This window comes from Neopelma chrysocephalum, unplaced genomic scaffold (genome assembly GCF_003984885.1).
Source record: "Neopelma chrysocephalum unplaced genomic scaffold, ASM398488v2 Primary Assembly neopelma1_45, whole genome shotgun sequence".
In the NCBI taxonomy this organism is placed as follows: domain Eukaryota; kingdom Metazoa; phylum Chordata; class Aves; order Passeriformes; family Pipridae; genus Neopelma; species Neopelma chrysocephalum.
The window spans coordinates 15,398,843-15,415,192 of NW_020897704.1; the positions used below are offsets into that span (position 1 = coordinate 15,398,843).

Consider the following 16,350-nt stretch of genomic DNA (forward strand, 5'->3'; position numbering starts at 1 on the left):
TAAATAAAAGTTACCCCAAACAAAAACTGATAGTTTCTTGAAGTTTTAAGCGTGTGTAACTAAAATGTAATAACTCATTGAAATTAACTAAATTAGTTTGGTAAGTCAAAGTAAATCCTGTACCTTGAGCTGAAAAATTAACTGCTGCTTTCTGTATTTCCAAATTTGTATTCAACTTTAAAAAAAAGCAGACATGACAGCAACTCCTCTGTTCTAAGCTCTAAGCTTTTCTTCCTTCAGACCCCCTAAAACTGAGCAAGAGACATATGCCACAAAAAAATGTGTAGAAACACTTCTTTGTTATACAAGCAAGAAGCTATACATAATACAACTGTTGAAACAAAGTATGTATATTCTAAAATATAAGAAGTGCATTTATTTCTTGAACTGATGTCTGTAGAGAACATGGAGAGAACCATAAGGACATGGTACTAGTTCTGCTGGAGAGAATGTTAATAACACGGTCTTGAGATCAGTGAGGCTACAGAAAAGAATAATATTATATTAAAAATATATATTGAACATCTCTTTGGTGAAGTGATTATCTGGCATAATAAAGAAAACATTTAAAGAAATTCTATTTTGCATGTGAAATGATTCCTTCTTGGAATGGCTTGTCTGGAACATGTCTGAGGAAATGTTAGTCAAAAATGGAAAAATAGTACTACTTGAGACATTAAGTAATAGTGACCACAACAGAATTTAATTTAGTTCTCTTAGAAGAGGAATATATCTAAAAAATAAAAAAAAGAAAAAAGTTAACCTTATGATCTGATATTTCAAAAGACATTCAAAACCAAAAGCGAAACTTCTACAAAAAATACAATAAAAGGACTGACATAACTTAATTTAAATCCTTCTATTACTAGCTGGAAGCTACTTAAACACATGATACCAATCATATGTATTTCTGGACCTTAAAGAATCAGGAAAATGAATCTTAAAAACTCCACTAGCAGAACAGTGAGTCTTCAACTTTTCTTTTTTTTGTTTTTTTATCAAGCAGAAACCTTTTCAAAAGAAAGAAACAGCCTACTGAGGGCAACAGAAGAGAACAAACCATGAATATGAACTGATGGGGATTTGATGCATGACCAAGCTATGATGAGATGACAAGTTAACATACATCAGCTGACTTGTGATAAATGGATGCATCCGAATGAAGTAATTTTGGCCACAAATTAACAATTATCCTGTGAAGTTTCTTTAATTTATATTCACAACACTCTGTAAATGTGCACCTGGATGACACGTGACTTGTTAAACCATTGCAAACTCTGTTCCTGAGTCCTGCATTTATGATTTGCAAATCTACAGTAAAATCTGAACAATGTGTAGCCAAATTCAAAACCAGGTAAGTTGTCTGCAGGATGTGTGTCACCCACGCTACCTTGGAATAAACGAGCAACTGAACATTTGTTTGCAGTTCTCCTTCATCACAATAATTTAAGGAAATACTTGTTCAAGACATAGCTGTTTCAAATAATAAGGATAAGCCCCTGTCCTAGAGAAAAAACATCACTTAAATTCATTGATAATATATTAAGTTATTAGTACTTATTAACATCCATCAAAAAATGGAATTTTGCCATGCTTGGGAACTCTTCTAATGGTGGATCAGAGTTTCCAAAACAGCATGTGATATTTCCAGAAATAGATGCAAAGCTCTTTCAATTTACTGTCCATTATTTTTTCTAAGAATTCTTTGCAATGCTGAAGACTATAATTTTTAAATTCTTTAAAAACTAATACTTATTCTTAAACTTCAAAAACTAGGACTTCAAAGAAAAATGCTGTATCTCAATTTATTAATATGGCAGTCATTGCTAAGATAGTTCACATGAAATTTTTGAATTAAATACTTAACTATGAGCAAAACAAAGCATTCTTGTGGAGACTAGAACTGAAGGACAACACCCATCATTTACCCTTTCAAAGTGTTGTTACTGTTTCTGACAACTGAGAGACAACAAGCCTTGTTTTAACATTCCTAAACTATCTGCAAAATTGAAGTTAATTAACAGTATCTAGATAAACATTACAAAAGAATAAATGGCAGCAGTTTAAGGAGAAATTTGGTTTCATCAGCACAGTAGAATTTTTGGAATGCATTTCCAGCACAATCAATAAAAGGAAAAAGGTTAATTTATCTAACTTAGTATCTCAAAGCACTTTAAATAAAATGCTGTACTTAAGTACTTTGGAGGTTACTGATAAATAAAATTGCTTGTTAGCACAGCACATAACAATTTATTACTGGTTTATCACTCAGAGCTGTGAATGACACCATCTAAGATAATACAAAATAAATAGAGAATGGTTTTTGTTATTACTTCCACATTAGAATGTGCTCAGATACCCATAGATTTTATTTTTTATCTTGCTTGTCTACACACTTGTCAGCTGCTAGCCTGAGCAGCTTGGTGTTTTAACTGTTCATATTAACAAGTCTTTTGGTAAAAACTTACTGATACTGATATAGTGGGTTTGATTTAGGGTAGATGAAGCCTTGTCTCACTAGCCCAGCTATCCAGTCTTCTCTGAAAGTTCCAGCCCGTAGTTTATCTAGTGGGGACTCTTTCATCTTCCACAGTCATACAGATATTACGTGGTCTTTTTTCCCCAGATGTTGTTTTCCTTTAACACTATGTTGATCTGGGCAGCCTTCTTCATTCTTTGGCTTCTTGCTTTAATATTGTGTCTGCAGAAAGTTCCAGATGTATGTACATCTCCAAGGCTTCCCTGGGAATAAGATCATGCCAAAATCCTGTGGGGGAGGGCTAGGACAATGATCCTAACCTGTCTGAAAGCGAGGAGTAGCACAGAAAATGTCTTTCAAATACTCACTTATTGCACTGTTCCCATTAATCATTAAAGGACAAACTTCAGAACCAAACCACAGGTTTTTATTAATTTTAATTCTTTTAACCCTTACGAACACAGATTTGGTGCCTTTAGCTTATGAAATAAGAAAATACCTTCAGTCTAAATCATGTTTGGATATCATCTGGATTTCCTGGGAACAGCTACCTGCAACACAGGAGACTGAAATTCCCATAGAAACTATTGGAAAAGATAATTTCACCATCACTAAAATGACAGTAATTATCTGACTTTGCTACAGAATTACCAGTTTAGAATAACCAAAGGAGATAAATGATCTATCATAGTAAAGATTATTTGATTCTCTTGTGAAGAAAACAAGTCTAATTTCCGAAGAAAATGAGGTGTTCTGGAACACTCTCCCAATCGGTGACACAATCCGTGTTCCCTGTGACACATGAGATTCCACTGACCAATTTCAAATTTTATGGGAAAAGGCTGAGGAGTAAGGTCAGTCTTCAAAACATTAGGTTTTTCCAAGTTTCATGAAAATCACCAGTTAAGAAATAGAAATAGAAAAATCCTCAATGAAAGACAAGTTTTCATCTTTCCCAAAAGAAATAATTAATTATAGAAGGATTTGGTTTAAAGACAGGTTTAATGGGTACCATAACTTCTACAAACATCATATCAGATCTTTGGAGTTCACCATCCAAGCTAGCTATCAGCAGTTGTGAGGTCTTTATAAGGGTTAAAAATCAGTAAATGCTTAGGGTTAGGAACTGATTGGTTGATCTTGTCCAATCAACAGAATTAAGGTCAGCCTGAGGGCTTTCTAATCCAATTATGCAACCTGCTCTTGGTTGCATACCTCCACCCTTTAGTGCTCTCAGATGCATTTTTAAAAGCCTGTAAACAATCCTGTAGTGAATAAATAGTATCAGCATTATTACAATCCCTGCAAAAGCAACTGCAGAACTCCAAGATGCCAACAGAAACACATTATTACCCTGTGCTACTGTAATGCACTTGCAAACATAATTATGGGGCTCAGGTGGATGCTGTAATGCCTAACCTCTGCCATCAAAATTACAGTGCCTGCAAGAGCAGACCTTACAGACTGAAGGACCAAACACTTATAAAGCAAAATCACTGCAGCAAAATTTGCACAGAAATCAACATCTGTAGAAACTTACCATCATGTTGTGAACAGTTAAACACAGAGGCAACAATGTCGAAGCAGGGCTGCAGTCACTTACATAGTGTATGACTAATTCAGAAAAGCTCTGAAGCACCTTTTCATCATAGACTAGAAATACATTTTGTGTTAATTTATAGTTTACACTATTTAAAATATAAAACATGCTAAGACATGACAAGTTTAACTTTCAGATATTCCCCATGGGTCCCTGCAACACTCCCTGGCAATAGTATCAGATATCAGTACATGTCAATATGTCTGTTACCTTTCAACAATCCCAAGGTAGAGCATTTCTATGCTGCTATCAACTTCACAACACAATTCGGGAGCTGTTTCACAAGAATCTATAAACATTAGTTACTATTATTTTCAAATCTCCACTCTGTAAGCTTTTTGTTTTGTTTTACTTTTAAATTAAGAGTACAAGGAGTTTTCAACAGCCCAGAGATCTAATTTTACAGCTCAAGGGTTTTAGTGCTATTACACATTAAAGCAGTAAATGTGAAACCACAAAAAAAATTCCAATCCATTAACCTGATATTATGAAGTAATTTGTTACATTTTCTAAGAAAGTAAGGGGTTGTTCCATGTCAAGAAAATTACAGAGACTACATATAGCACTTGTAATATCTATTTCACAATTCTAAATGACATATACCCACACATATTACGGTCTCTATAAAATCATCAAAGAAGCATCTTCTAAAAATACCACCTTCTTGATAACAAAAGACCATGATAAGTTGTATCAAGTTTTTCATAAGTATTTAACCATAGAATAAAATGGAAAGTAAAATTATACACATTAATCAAAATTGTCAGTGTTTCATGTTGCTTGGTAATGCCTGGGATATGGGCAAAGTAGAACAACTTTTTTTCATGATTAACTTTAATCAATCATGCTACAGGGATTGCCTCAAAGAATCTGTGCCTTAGACTTCGGTCTTGCAAAAAACCCCAACTTTTAATCAATGGACTAATTCGTCTAATTAAAGGTAGACACACATGACCAAATATTTATAGAATCAAAGTTTTAGGATATAGTCTATAAGGCCACTTTTTGTGCAGTGGAAATAACTTTAACATCTTATATATAACCTGTTTTTTTACTGTTTCTTGGCCAAAGAGTAGCTGAGCTCTGATAGGAAGCTGTGAGCGGCTCACCTATTTCAACATGATAGGCCATCAATTTAGTGTAAACTAAAGCTGCTTAACCTAAGCATATCAAGCTTAATCTAAATCAGCATATTGTGCACAAAAGCAGATGCAGAGCACATCAGAGTCATTACTGTGGTCTAGAGATAGCTGTGTCCAGCAGCCGTGGTCAGGTCAGGTCACTAAAGTGACTACACCTCCATCCTCATCTTCCAGACCATTATTAGATCAAAGAAATACTACTTAGTAATAATATCTTCACTTATACTTTGTCAGGGCAATAGTGCTGTTGCTAGTAAACTCTGCAGTAAGTCATTCCCAGCCAAAGGGTTTTATCCTTGGATGTGCAACTTGCTAGACATCATCAGTCATTCATCTCAAATCCATCTTACCTACTTTAATCAGACTGTAAGCAAAGCCTCTGCTTTATGCTGACCATTATCTTCCTAAACTCGGGAGAGACAGAAACATTCTTTCAAATGTAGTGCAGCAAACAAATGGATCACCTCTTTCAGAAAGTAAAGTCAGGAACAAGGAATATCTTGTCAACTTTTTCATCACAAAAGTTTGTGGGAGGTTTGCTATTGTCCTTAGTAACAATGAAATCAGGCCTCTCTTCTATTTTTGTATTAAAGGGTTCATATATTTAGCAGTAGACTTTCAGGACAGTGTGCTACATTCAGAGATATAGTTGGAGAACCACTCTTTACTGTAACTTTGTCTTCTAAATGTGAAGTGTTTATTTACAAAAATTCAAGTATTTTAGAAATTAAATAACCCATTGCAGTGCTTGAGTGTTAACCCACAGAAGCTGCAGTGACTCAACAAGGAGTACTATGGAATCAGTAAAAAGCTTGGGACTGTTTACAGGCTGGTTCTGAGCTGTAATAAATGCTCAACCTGCTGAATACTTTAACACCGTCTCAATAGTATGTTTAGAAATTACTATTATCCCAGATGCTTGTGTAATCTGAAAATATGCAGGAGGACATGGCCATGCCTAAGATAAGCAGAGAAGAGAAAATAATGACTTACTGCATGTAAACACAGGCATGTAAAGACAAGACTTTTTTTCAGCAACAACATTAATAAGAGCAAGATCTCTTAGACAGCTTACGTCTTTCTGGGCTCCCAGACAACACATATTTTCAAGCTTTGCACCATACTATTCTCAATCAACTGAGATGACATATTTAATATATAAAGGAATGGGTTTATTTTCCTTTACTCTTGGCTTTTACCATTTATCCACAGGAAAGCACTTGGCTTAATCATGACTAAAGAGTTGCAGGAGCTCATGGAATTGAGCAATACTTGCTAACCTTTAGCTTTCTGGATGAAAAATGACCTTCAGTGATGACCCCAGTGAATAGTGCTATCTGGAATAATTCCCTCACATCAAGCAACCTATTATTTTACTATTATTAAGTTTTAGTAACACTATTGGGAGAAACCATCTGTTAAAAGAGAAACAAGGTACTAACCCCTAGGTATGTGGGGACTGCTGTTTTCTGCAATCAGTTTAAGGCGCTTTTCATTCATTTTGTACAATTTCCTTTCAACAGTGTCAGAAAGATCAGAATAAGAAAAGGCCAACATCCCTGTGATGTTTATTGCACATCAACAAATAAAACATATATTTACAGCTGCATTCAACATTTTACTAGGCCTATTAAACAAATGTGTTGTAAGAAAAAGCCTATAAAGCAAACTTAGCAACAGTAAAAAGCCCATTGTTTGACTCCCCACAGAAGCTTCAATTGCTTCACAGTATGAAGTCAGGAATCCTTTAGATAAAAATAAACACAGAAGAAGTAGAGAATAGATACATTAAGGACGTTAAGAAGAGTGAAATCTTTCACTGAATGCCTATCTTCAAAAGACTGGTTCCTTGGTTTAAAGAGTTACTTTGCAAACAGTTTGAAAAAAAAAATCCCCAAAACCATCATCATGCTGGAAGGATCTGGTTGAGAACCTTTTATATTTGTATGTAAATATAGTCTGGGGGATTTAGAAAAAAATAGAAAGAGAAGGTAAACTGCAAATGCTGAACTGAACAAGTGAATTTCCCAAAACCTGAAATTCTTCATTACTGCTGAAGTAAAAATGTTAGCAACATGATTTCACAAGGATCATTAACAACTTTTTTTCTTAGCTGTTCCTGCCAAATCACAGTATGAAGAGTACTATATATTGCTTGTCATCAAGTTCTTATAAATAATGAGCATCTTCTGCTCAGGCCAAAGAGATATAAGAAGTCATCAGTGACATTTTTTAGTTTCTCCCAGTTTTGGCTAACAGGCTTGCTTTGGTTGAGTTTGGGGTTTTTTTTGATTTTTCATAAATGAAACTTTTGGTCTTTAATTTATTTCTGTATTTTGACCTTAGGTATTCATAGGGATCATTTGAACTATACTGTAATAGATTGCACAAAGCAGACAAGTCTCATATTTGTCATATAATCTTCCTTGACTAGAAATGTGTCCTTCACAACTAGGTTTCTGATATAAAAACTTGTGTCAAGCAAATTCAACTAAGAATGTTTACATAATTTTTGAATGTTACGTGTCTATGGCGAACTAGTCTTTGCCATTAGACCATTACAGGGTTTCCTTGGTGTTGACTTTCTAACCTGCAGAAGCATTCAAAACTTCAGTTTTTCATCTATTCCTTGATAGTGGAGATGTAAGTACCAGGAGTCAATCAGTAACAGGCAGATGAGTTACAGGAAGTGCTACCGTACCATGTTTCTCTATGGAAGGCAAAGAGGCAACATGACAGACTATTTCTGCTTCCTGGTAAACATAATTCATTTTGGATTGTGGAGTTTACAAGGTAAAAGGGTGGTACTTCCATGGGGCAAATAAAGTTTTGGTCTGAAACACAGCACTGCATTCAGGAACAAATCTTAGATCACTACATGTAACTGGATGACTCTTGTTGACTTTTAATAAGAGCTGAGCAGATTCTGATTGACAGAAGAGGTAATAAAGCATGCCAAGTACTCTACTGAGACAAGGTAGCAAGAGATGACAGAAACAACAGCCAATTATGTACTTTCACCTGAGACTAGTAAAAAGTAATTTAAAGATGAGATGCAACTTTTATTCCACCAGAAATTATTTTTCAGCTACACGAGCGATCCAAGTTTTGCAGCTATTGGCTACACACAGAGACTGGGTGTCATGCCAGGGCCAAGATGTTTGGCAGGCATCCCTTCGTTGACAACTTTGTGGTTGCCGACCTCCTGTACATACTTGCACAGAAATTGTAAAAGAAACCTTTGACATGCCATTGCACTCTGGAGGTCCTATAATTTGCAGGTGAAATAAGAATGAATAGACCAGAAGAGGAACAAAGGTTTGTCACTAAGATTATATATTCACCAAGAGCAGAGCAGCTAAACAGTGTATTTGGATGCTCAATTGTTATGTGCTGCAATTTACAAATTCTTTGAAAAGGACATCAAAATGTCACCAAGAAACCCTGAGAAAAAAACAGAGAAACCATTCCCTGTGCTTGCAATGTTGTTTCTTCAAAAGAAAAACCCAAAAATCTATCTCAAAATACTTTTGCTTGGGTGATTTTTATAGGCATGAAAATCATCACAGAGTAAGAAAAAACCCTGAATACATAATGATACATTCCTGCTTTACATTGTTTCGAAAGGGAAAAAAAATAGTCTTTCGAGTGCTATAAAACAGTTTGCCAAAAGGATGCAGCATGAGGGAAAGCATATCAATTTATAGCTGAAACTAACAGAAGATACTTAGAGGAGAAGCACATTGAAGTCAGCCTTCAACTGAATTCTTTAACAAGGAGAAATCTCTCTTCCAAAATAAGAATTTGTAGCCTTGAGGATGATCAGAAGAATTGAGATCAAGGGAAATAGGAATTTGTCAATGTGAGATGATAAAAGTAGGGAAACAATAAGTTGGTAATATTTGTTTTTGAAGCTGTGCTCTGAGAGAATCCTGATTGTTTCATTTATTTTAATGTATGCAGCAACCTAAGTAGATTCAGTTCCTCAAAATGAGTCTTGGTGATGGCAATTTAAATTTTTCACCAATTTAAAGATGGAGTTTATTTTTAAAACTTCTCAAATATTGTTTCTTCAAAGTTAATTATGTCCTTTCTTTACAGAGTTTGAAATTACAGCTGAAGTGCACTACAGATTTTTTTATAATGCAACATTTTCATTCTTTTTTCTCTTTTAACATGTTCTTTCATGTTTAATCCTGAATCCTTAACTGATTTAAACAAATGCCAAACATTAACTAACCGATACAAAACATTTTAAATAGTATACTCAAGAGGGCTTTTTTTTTTCCCTGTAAAATGAAGATTATCATCTTTATCCCTTCCAGCTATGAATTTTTTTAAGAAATTATCATTTTTCTAATTAATGCTGTCTGCATGCTATAACTGCATCATATTTGCCTGGCTACACGAAGAAAACCAAGACAGCAGTTTTAATAATATGTAAAATTTCCATTGCACACTTTTAGAATATTTATTGACCAAAAGTTTCTCAAAAGGCCTGACACAGATGCTCACCCTTGCACATCATCCGGTAAATCGTGTAAACAGCATTAATCTTGTTTTCATTTCAGTGAAATATAACACTTGCTTTCAGTGAAATAATGATGAGTACGATATCTGATGAAGAGTTTAAAATAGCAGATGGTGTTACCACTTTGAAAGCACGGAGTTAGCTGCAGAGAAGCAGCAGCATGCAGGATATTCTGGTCTTGCACCTTCAGATGGTACTTAGTTCTTTAAAGCAAAAACAGGCAAGTGATTGATGTTAGGCAGCAAACCGTCTGCTTCTTGCATCCCCGGCGGCGGTGCTTATCGCTTCAGAGTTCTGCTGCAGCAATACTTACAGAAGCCTTTGTCAACAAAATGCAGTTATGAAAGGAACTAACATGGATTCTCTGCCAAAAATATTCCTGTCTCAGTGAGCAAGTCACTCCAGGATTACTTGTAAGCACTCCTGAACTTGCTAGCAGTCACCTCTTGTGATATGGATGAATAATAAACCTAAATCTTGTCCTAAGTGTTGGTGAACAATCAGTTGCCTGTCAGGTGGGAGATGGGATGTAAAAGCTCTCCTCTCTGCCCCAGAAGTGGCCTAGAGTGCATATTTCTTTAGGACATTTCTAAACTGTGATTGAGTTCTATGTGGCCTCAAGCATTTGGGTAAAAAGACATTACTTGTCATTTGGGTTTTCCAAACACTCATAATTCTGGTTATCAGCCCTTATAGCCAGACACATGTAGATGTTGAGCCATAATACAGGTCTTTACTTCTTACACCCTTGGAATTATACTGCTCTTTAATTCACTGTAAGAAATATAAAAACTTCAATCTGCTATATATATACGCACACATGTTTTAAAGATACATACACAATATCTTATATCTTTTTTAGATTTAAGACTTCTCTGAACTATATGAAAACAAAGACCACAAGTCAAATCCTGGTACAAATTCAAAGTGATTTACATCTAGCATGAATTAACAACTTTCTTGAACTTGAATTTGCTTTGGTAGGAAAACTAATCTTTCTGAGTCATTCAAAACCAAAATTCTATTGGAGGGAAAGTTGTTAAAAATAGAAAAGATTTTCATGCATGAAATTGAATCAGTCATGATTCAGTTATAGGTTATGTGAGTAGTCATTAATTAGCCATGACTTATGTGGCCAGTTGATTACTAATTGAAAACATTATACTTGTATTATATATGTTTTCTACTTCAGAATTCAGAAATGCCTGTCTAAAAAATCCCTATATTTTTGTTACTCAATTTAGTTGTTAGCCTCTGAGTAAATTTTACTGCCACCTAGCTAAAGAACAGAGAGAGTAAGATACCATGGATAAGCATGGTGAAACTCTTAGTGTTAGTTAAAATAAAATCTAAATTACAAATATCAAGATGTGCTGAAACTCTGGTCCCTGCAAATGGCAATTAAACATTTTTTCTGGTGTAACAGATCTCAGCAGTCCTCAAAGATTATTACTCAACCCTAACAAACCTAAATTCTTCTACATTAAATATTTTATATTATACATTTTACGTACCAAAATCTGAATACATGGGAAGTATCACTTTTTGTCTGCAAAATTTCAGCTCTCCCTTCCTTAGCTATCTGCTGCTTTTGTTTGAAGTATTTATGCTTGGAAAATAAATTTTTTAACCCAGATGAATTCCTTTTAAGTTCAGTCTTCTGCTTCTACCTGCTGCAGCTTGACTCTACTGTAGAAAGTTGCAAGGAAGTAAAAGAGAGATATTTGGATGGGTAAGACAGGCACAGCTGCTCCTTAATCATACCTTTTCCAGCCAAGAGCAGTGTCCAGTGCATAGCTAAGCAACCTGAAGTCAGGTAATTCCAAAATTTGTCAAGTCACTCAAGAGCAACGTACTGGGTAAAACAGAAAACATATCCCTCAAGATCTGCAAATCGCTGCATGTAACTGACTGCACCAGATCCCATTGCGGCAACAAAATTGTACAGACCACTCATCTCATTTTCATACTATAGTACCTTTGTTCCTTACCATACTCATGAACTAGAGAAAAAAAATAATCCAAAACCAGTTAGAAATACATAGCACACCATGCATAATGCTTGAATTATACAATTACATCTTTCATGAGCCTTTTAGGTCCTCATGCTTCCAGTGCAGCTCTATGAGGCTTATATAAATATATCCCTCCTGTCCTCTGGAAACCCAATCCATTTCAATCTGTAATCTAAATAGTTTCTTTTTAACACGCAGTGTGTGCTGATTTCACCTTAATTGTATATTTCCCATTGCGAGAACTCAAACTGTGGGATACTGGGAAAGAATTTAACCAGCAGCCTATAAAGAATAGGGGCTGAAGCTTGGCTTCCATTAACACCTAATTAGCCAGGGTCTGTACTGTATGTAAAATGAGCTAATGATTTTTAAATGTAGTTGTCAATCTATAACTTAATAACGTAGAAATCTATTTCTCTGTAATATTTTTATCTCTACAAATCAACATGAAGCTAGTGGAGCACATAGATCTTAGTTGGTCATCATCAAACGCTGACCGTTACTGCAATAATACCACAAATACCCCAAGTGCTACTAATTGCAGTGTAAAATTTCTAATAGACACAAGCTGATGGTTTGAGGAAAACATCTTCAAGTCCTGGATATAAACATAGTTCAACTTACTAAAAATGAAGTTAGAACCATAAAATGACTGCAAGGTGGTTATAGGATTAAGTTCTAATCTCATATAAAGGAATGGCAAAATCCACATATTTGAGTTTACTGTGAATAAAGACCATCTTCTACCTTATCTAAAATCACCATTACCATTTTGCATTGACTTGACAGGTTTAACAGTAGTTGAAGAATGCAGGACTTTCATTAACTCCCACTGAAGCAGAGTAAATGGCCAGAGTCAAACAGGGGTTGCACAATAATTGTCAGGGGGATTGTGGTATTCCTATCCATCAGGTGACCCCTCTGCACCAGGGTTAGGACCTGATCTTGTTGCTGTGGGTTTGGAGACGTGTGCGCTGCAGGTGAAGTTCTGGTTCGCAGTGAGAGCAAAAGGTTCTCATTCACTGTCAGATCACTACTTCACTTTCACTGAGCATCACTTTTAAAGAAAAAAAAAGAGAGAATTTGTGAATTTATAAAAATCAAATGAATCTCTAATTTGCAGAAGCCTTATTCTGGCTCTTTAAAGTCACAAGACTTTAAAATAGACTAGTTAAATACTCTTTCATAACAAAAAAATCTCATGTCCATATGTCATACTCATCACAGAAGCCTTTAACTTTCCAGTCAGCACTAGCAGATCTTGCAATGGCCTGAATCCCAATTAGCCACCAGCACCTGCAGTTCCAAGGGGAGGCAGTGAACAGACCTGCTCACTTTCATGTTTCAGGGTCTTTGCAGTGAAATTTTTAACTGAGTTTACAGCTATTGAAAATTTACGCAAGCAGGCTTCATCCTCGGTACCACAACAGCAACTCACGGGACAGGCTGAAACAATTTTGTGCACAGAGGTTGCATGACCACCTCTTTGTAACTACCCTGCACCTCACTGGTACCCACAGCAGCCTTTTGATGGAGTAAAAGCAATTAAGATGAGGGACCCTCCTGCTGTTCCTCTTTGATTAGTGAATACAGCAGCGACATTTGCTCATTGTCTTCATGCTTGGTTGCTACATTCTTTTGGCTGGGAGGATTGCAGGAGCTGTTCCCAGGGTGGCAGGCAGGTATGCCATTTCCAGCTTTTGGCTGGGGATAGGTGGTCAGGCACTCACTGACTGCAACACAGCTCATAAAATCAGTCACATTTCATAAGTGTGAAAAATGAGATGGGGTATTGTACAAGGTGAAATGTGTGTTTTCATGGGAGGGAATTTACGAGGACAAATCTTCCTGTATCATTGGATCTGAGTGAACTGCCATCAGGCAGGGCCCTCATTTGGCCCTCTGCGAGAAATGGATGTTTTAAGATCACTTTGAAAATATCAGAGTTATGATGTCAGAGTTATGATGTGTTATGGCCAAATTACTGGCTCGCTGCTGAAAAGAGAAGTAGTATGTAGTGTGTACATTGACTCCAACCATCAGAAAAGCAATCAGTACTACAAGTGAGCAGAGAAGCAGTTAATCATTGCAGCACCATAGTGGGGAGCTTGCCAAAACTGGCAGTTAAGCCAAAGTCCTGAACCAACATAACACTAGGTCTATTTGTCTCATCTAGTGTGCTTTTCCCATCTCTCTTCCCCATGACAAGCAAACAAATATCAATAATAATTATAGCCCTTGTAATTACATCTAGAAATAAATCAGTGTTCAAATGCACATTTTCAACAGCAAAAGATGTGAAAGGATTATATAATCAGCATTCCTACTGTACTCTGAAACCATAGATTAAAACATGAGTGGTTTATATACTGAGAGGTCATATTATTTATTTCATTTAGAGCAGTTAATTGTTTACTTACAAGAAAGCTTTTCATGACAAATATTTATTCTTTTAAAATGTGTTTCACTGCCCTATAAAAGCAAACCCCATTTCTTACAGCTTCCTAGCAAGACATTCAGACCAATTATCCTATTCAGCTTCTCCCTTCCTTATAATTGGTAATTTAGCTTGCTATATAAAACACAATTAAACCTTGTTTAGAGTAAACCTGTCAACACATGGAGCTCTGGCTGATATTAATTCTTAAATTTTATCCATACTTAAAATAGGTGTTCTAATGTACTTCACACTGATGCAGCTTAGTTATCAATTGCATAACCACCGAAATGTTCTTGAGTAAATTTGAATTTGCTCATTCCCAACAATGTCAGCAAAAAGGCATTTTCTTTTCATCTGTGCATAAGAGGTAATATCAAAACATTATTAATTGGCCAATCATCAGTTTCTTTTGTACACACATTTTTTGCTCCTACTGCAATAGTTATCTGCCATACGTATCTAAATGTATAATCTACAAATGTATGTACTGCTGCAGAGAACCAAAATACCATGGTAGTGCACGGGTATTTATATATATATACAGGATTAAACCCAAACCACAGTGAATAGTTTAAATCACATGCAATCCAGAACTGAATAAGGACACTCTGAATGGGCTAAGGAAGAATGGTTCAGGCTTCAGGTAACTGAAACTTAAATAATTTAAAACAAACAAACAAACAAGTTGTAAGTATTCTACATACATATGTCAGAAAAAATAACACTTTTTTCTTTGGGTAACTCAGTTAAACTGCAAACAGACTTACATTGGCAGTTAGTAATTTTAATTATAGTGTGATGACACTTGCTAGTTTAGAAAATGAATCATATGGTTCACAGGAATTCAGTCTTTTTGCCTTAGCTATATTTGTAGACAGATAGAATTCTAAAAGTGAAACAGACATTTAATTGTTTAAGGGTTACATGATGCACAAGAGTGCATTTATTCAGCAATAATTTCAGGTTATCTTCTCCATTTCTTTCCCTCTTATTAAGAGACCTGGCAGCCTCCTTACAGCATGGAGAATAAGTGAGAATGACATGCAAATCTAACACACTTTTAGGTAGAGTATTTCAGTAGGATAAAATCATCACCATAAGTATCTTAAGTCTTCCAGAATTCAGTAAACTTGCTCAAGGATGCAGTTTAGTACAAGGAAACAATTCACAAGATTTCTTAACAGGAATATTTTACTCTGTCAGAGGACCATAATTTAACCCCTATGCAGTACATTCGGTGAAGTCAATGAACCTGCATTAGCATAAAATCTTTAAAAACCTGACACACTGACCTACCTTTATGTGACAGACGTAACCTTGGCTGCCTCGTATCCGCTGCGTGACATCCAGCCGGTAACTCTAGTAACAAGCCATATAGTGCCAGGATTAAAAGGTCCTGGGCAGATGCCATCCTGCCCAAGATAAATTTCTTGCTCTCTTCACTTAAATGCTGCTGTTTGCTAGTTGTTTTGGTGGGGTGTTTTTAAGGCTCCAACTTCCACTTCTACTTTCCCAGTGCAGTTAGATCGCTCTCTTTGGTCAGTTTGTGGGGTATCTCTGTATGATATTCAACGTTCATCAGAGCAGCACACAGCCTCAGCTAGCCATTTGTCAAGCTGTGCAAATGTCATGTAAAAATATTCCCCCCCTAGGACAATTGTTTATAAAGTGCGAGGACATTCCAAGGCGTTACTCTGCAGTGTTGTGTCTTGAGCTGTCTCTAGTAACTCTGCCACTGGATTCAGGAAGAAGCTGTATTTTCAGTCCCTCCTGCAAGGCAATTCATTCAGAGAAGGAGGGAGGGAAAAAAAAAAAAAGGAAAAAAGGAGAAAGCACCCTCCTCCTTGGTGCTCTTCAGAACTCAGCCCCTTGCTCTGACTTGCCAAACAGCTAGTTTTAATTCACCTTTCACCTTTGCTAATTAAAAACAAGAAGTGCCATTCCCTCCTGGAGTTGCAGGATCCACCCAGCGGGAAGCCAGGCTGTCAGGCTGCTGTATTCACTGAGAAAGTTCAGGGAGGGTTGAGGCAATGTACAGTACTAGCTGCTTCTAGGAAGCGTTTTAATCCACATGCCGTGCCTTGATTCCTCAATTGCTTTGTGGTTTCACGTTGTAAAGCGTCGGGAGAAGGGTCAGAATTCC

General features: G+C 36.1%; 1 protein-coding gene across 1 annotated transcript in view; it reads right to left on the bottom strand.

Annotated features, from left to right (window-relative positions):
- The window catches only part of SEMA3E (semaphorin 3E), a 133,257-nt gene extending 117,239 nt beyond the window's left edge, over positions 1-16,018 (bottom strand). The window contains exon 1 of the mRNA XM_027679478.1: positions 15,504-16,018. Coding sequence (XP_027535279.1) covers positions 15,504-15,618 — 115 coding nt within the window. The 5' untranslated portion in view covers positions 15,619-16,018. The remainder of the gene's footprint in view (positions 1-15,503) is intronic.
- Between the last annotated feature and the right edge of the window lie 332 nt (positions 16,019-16,350).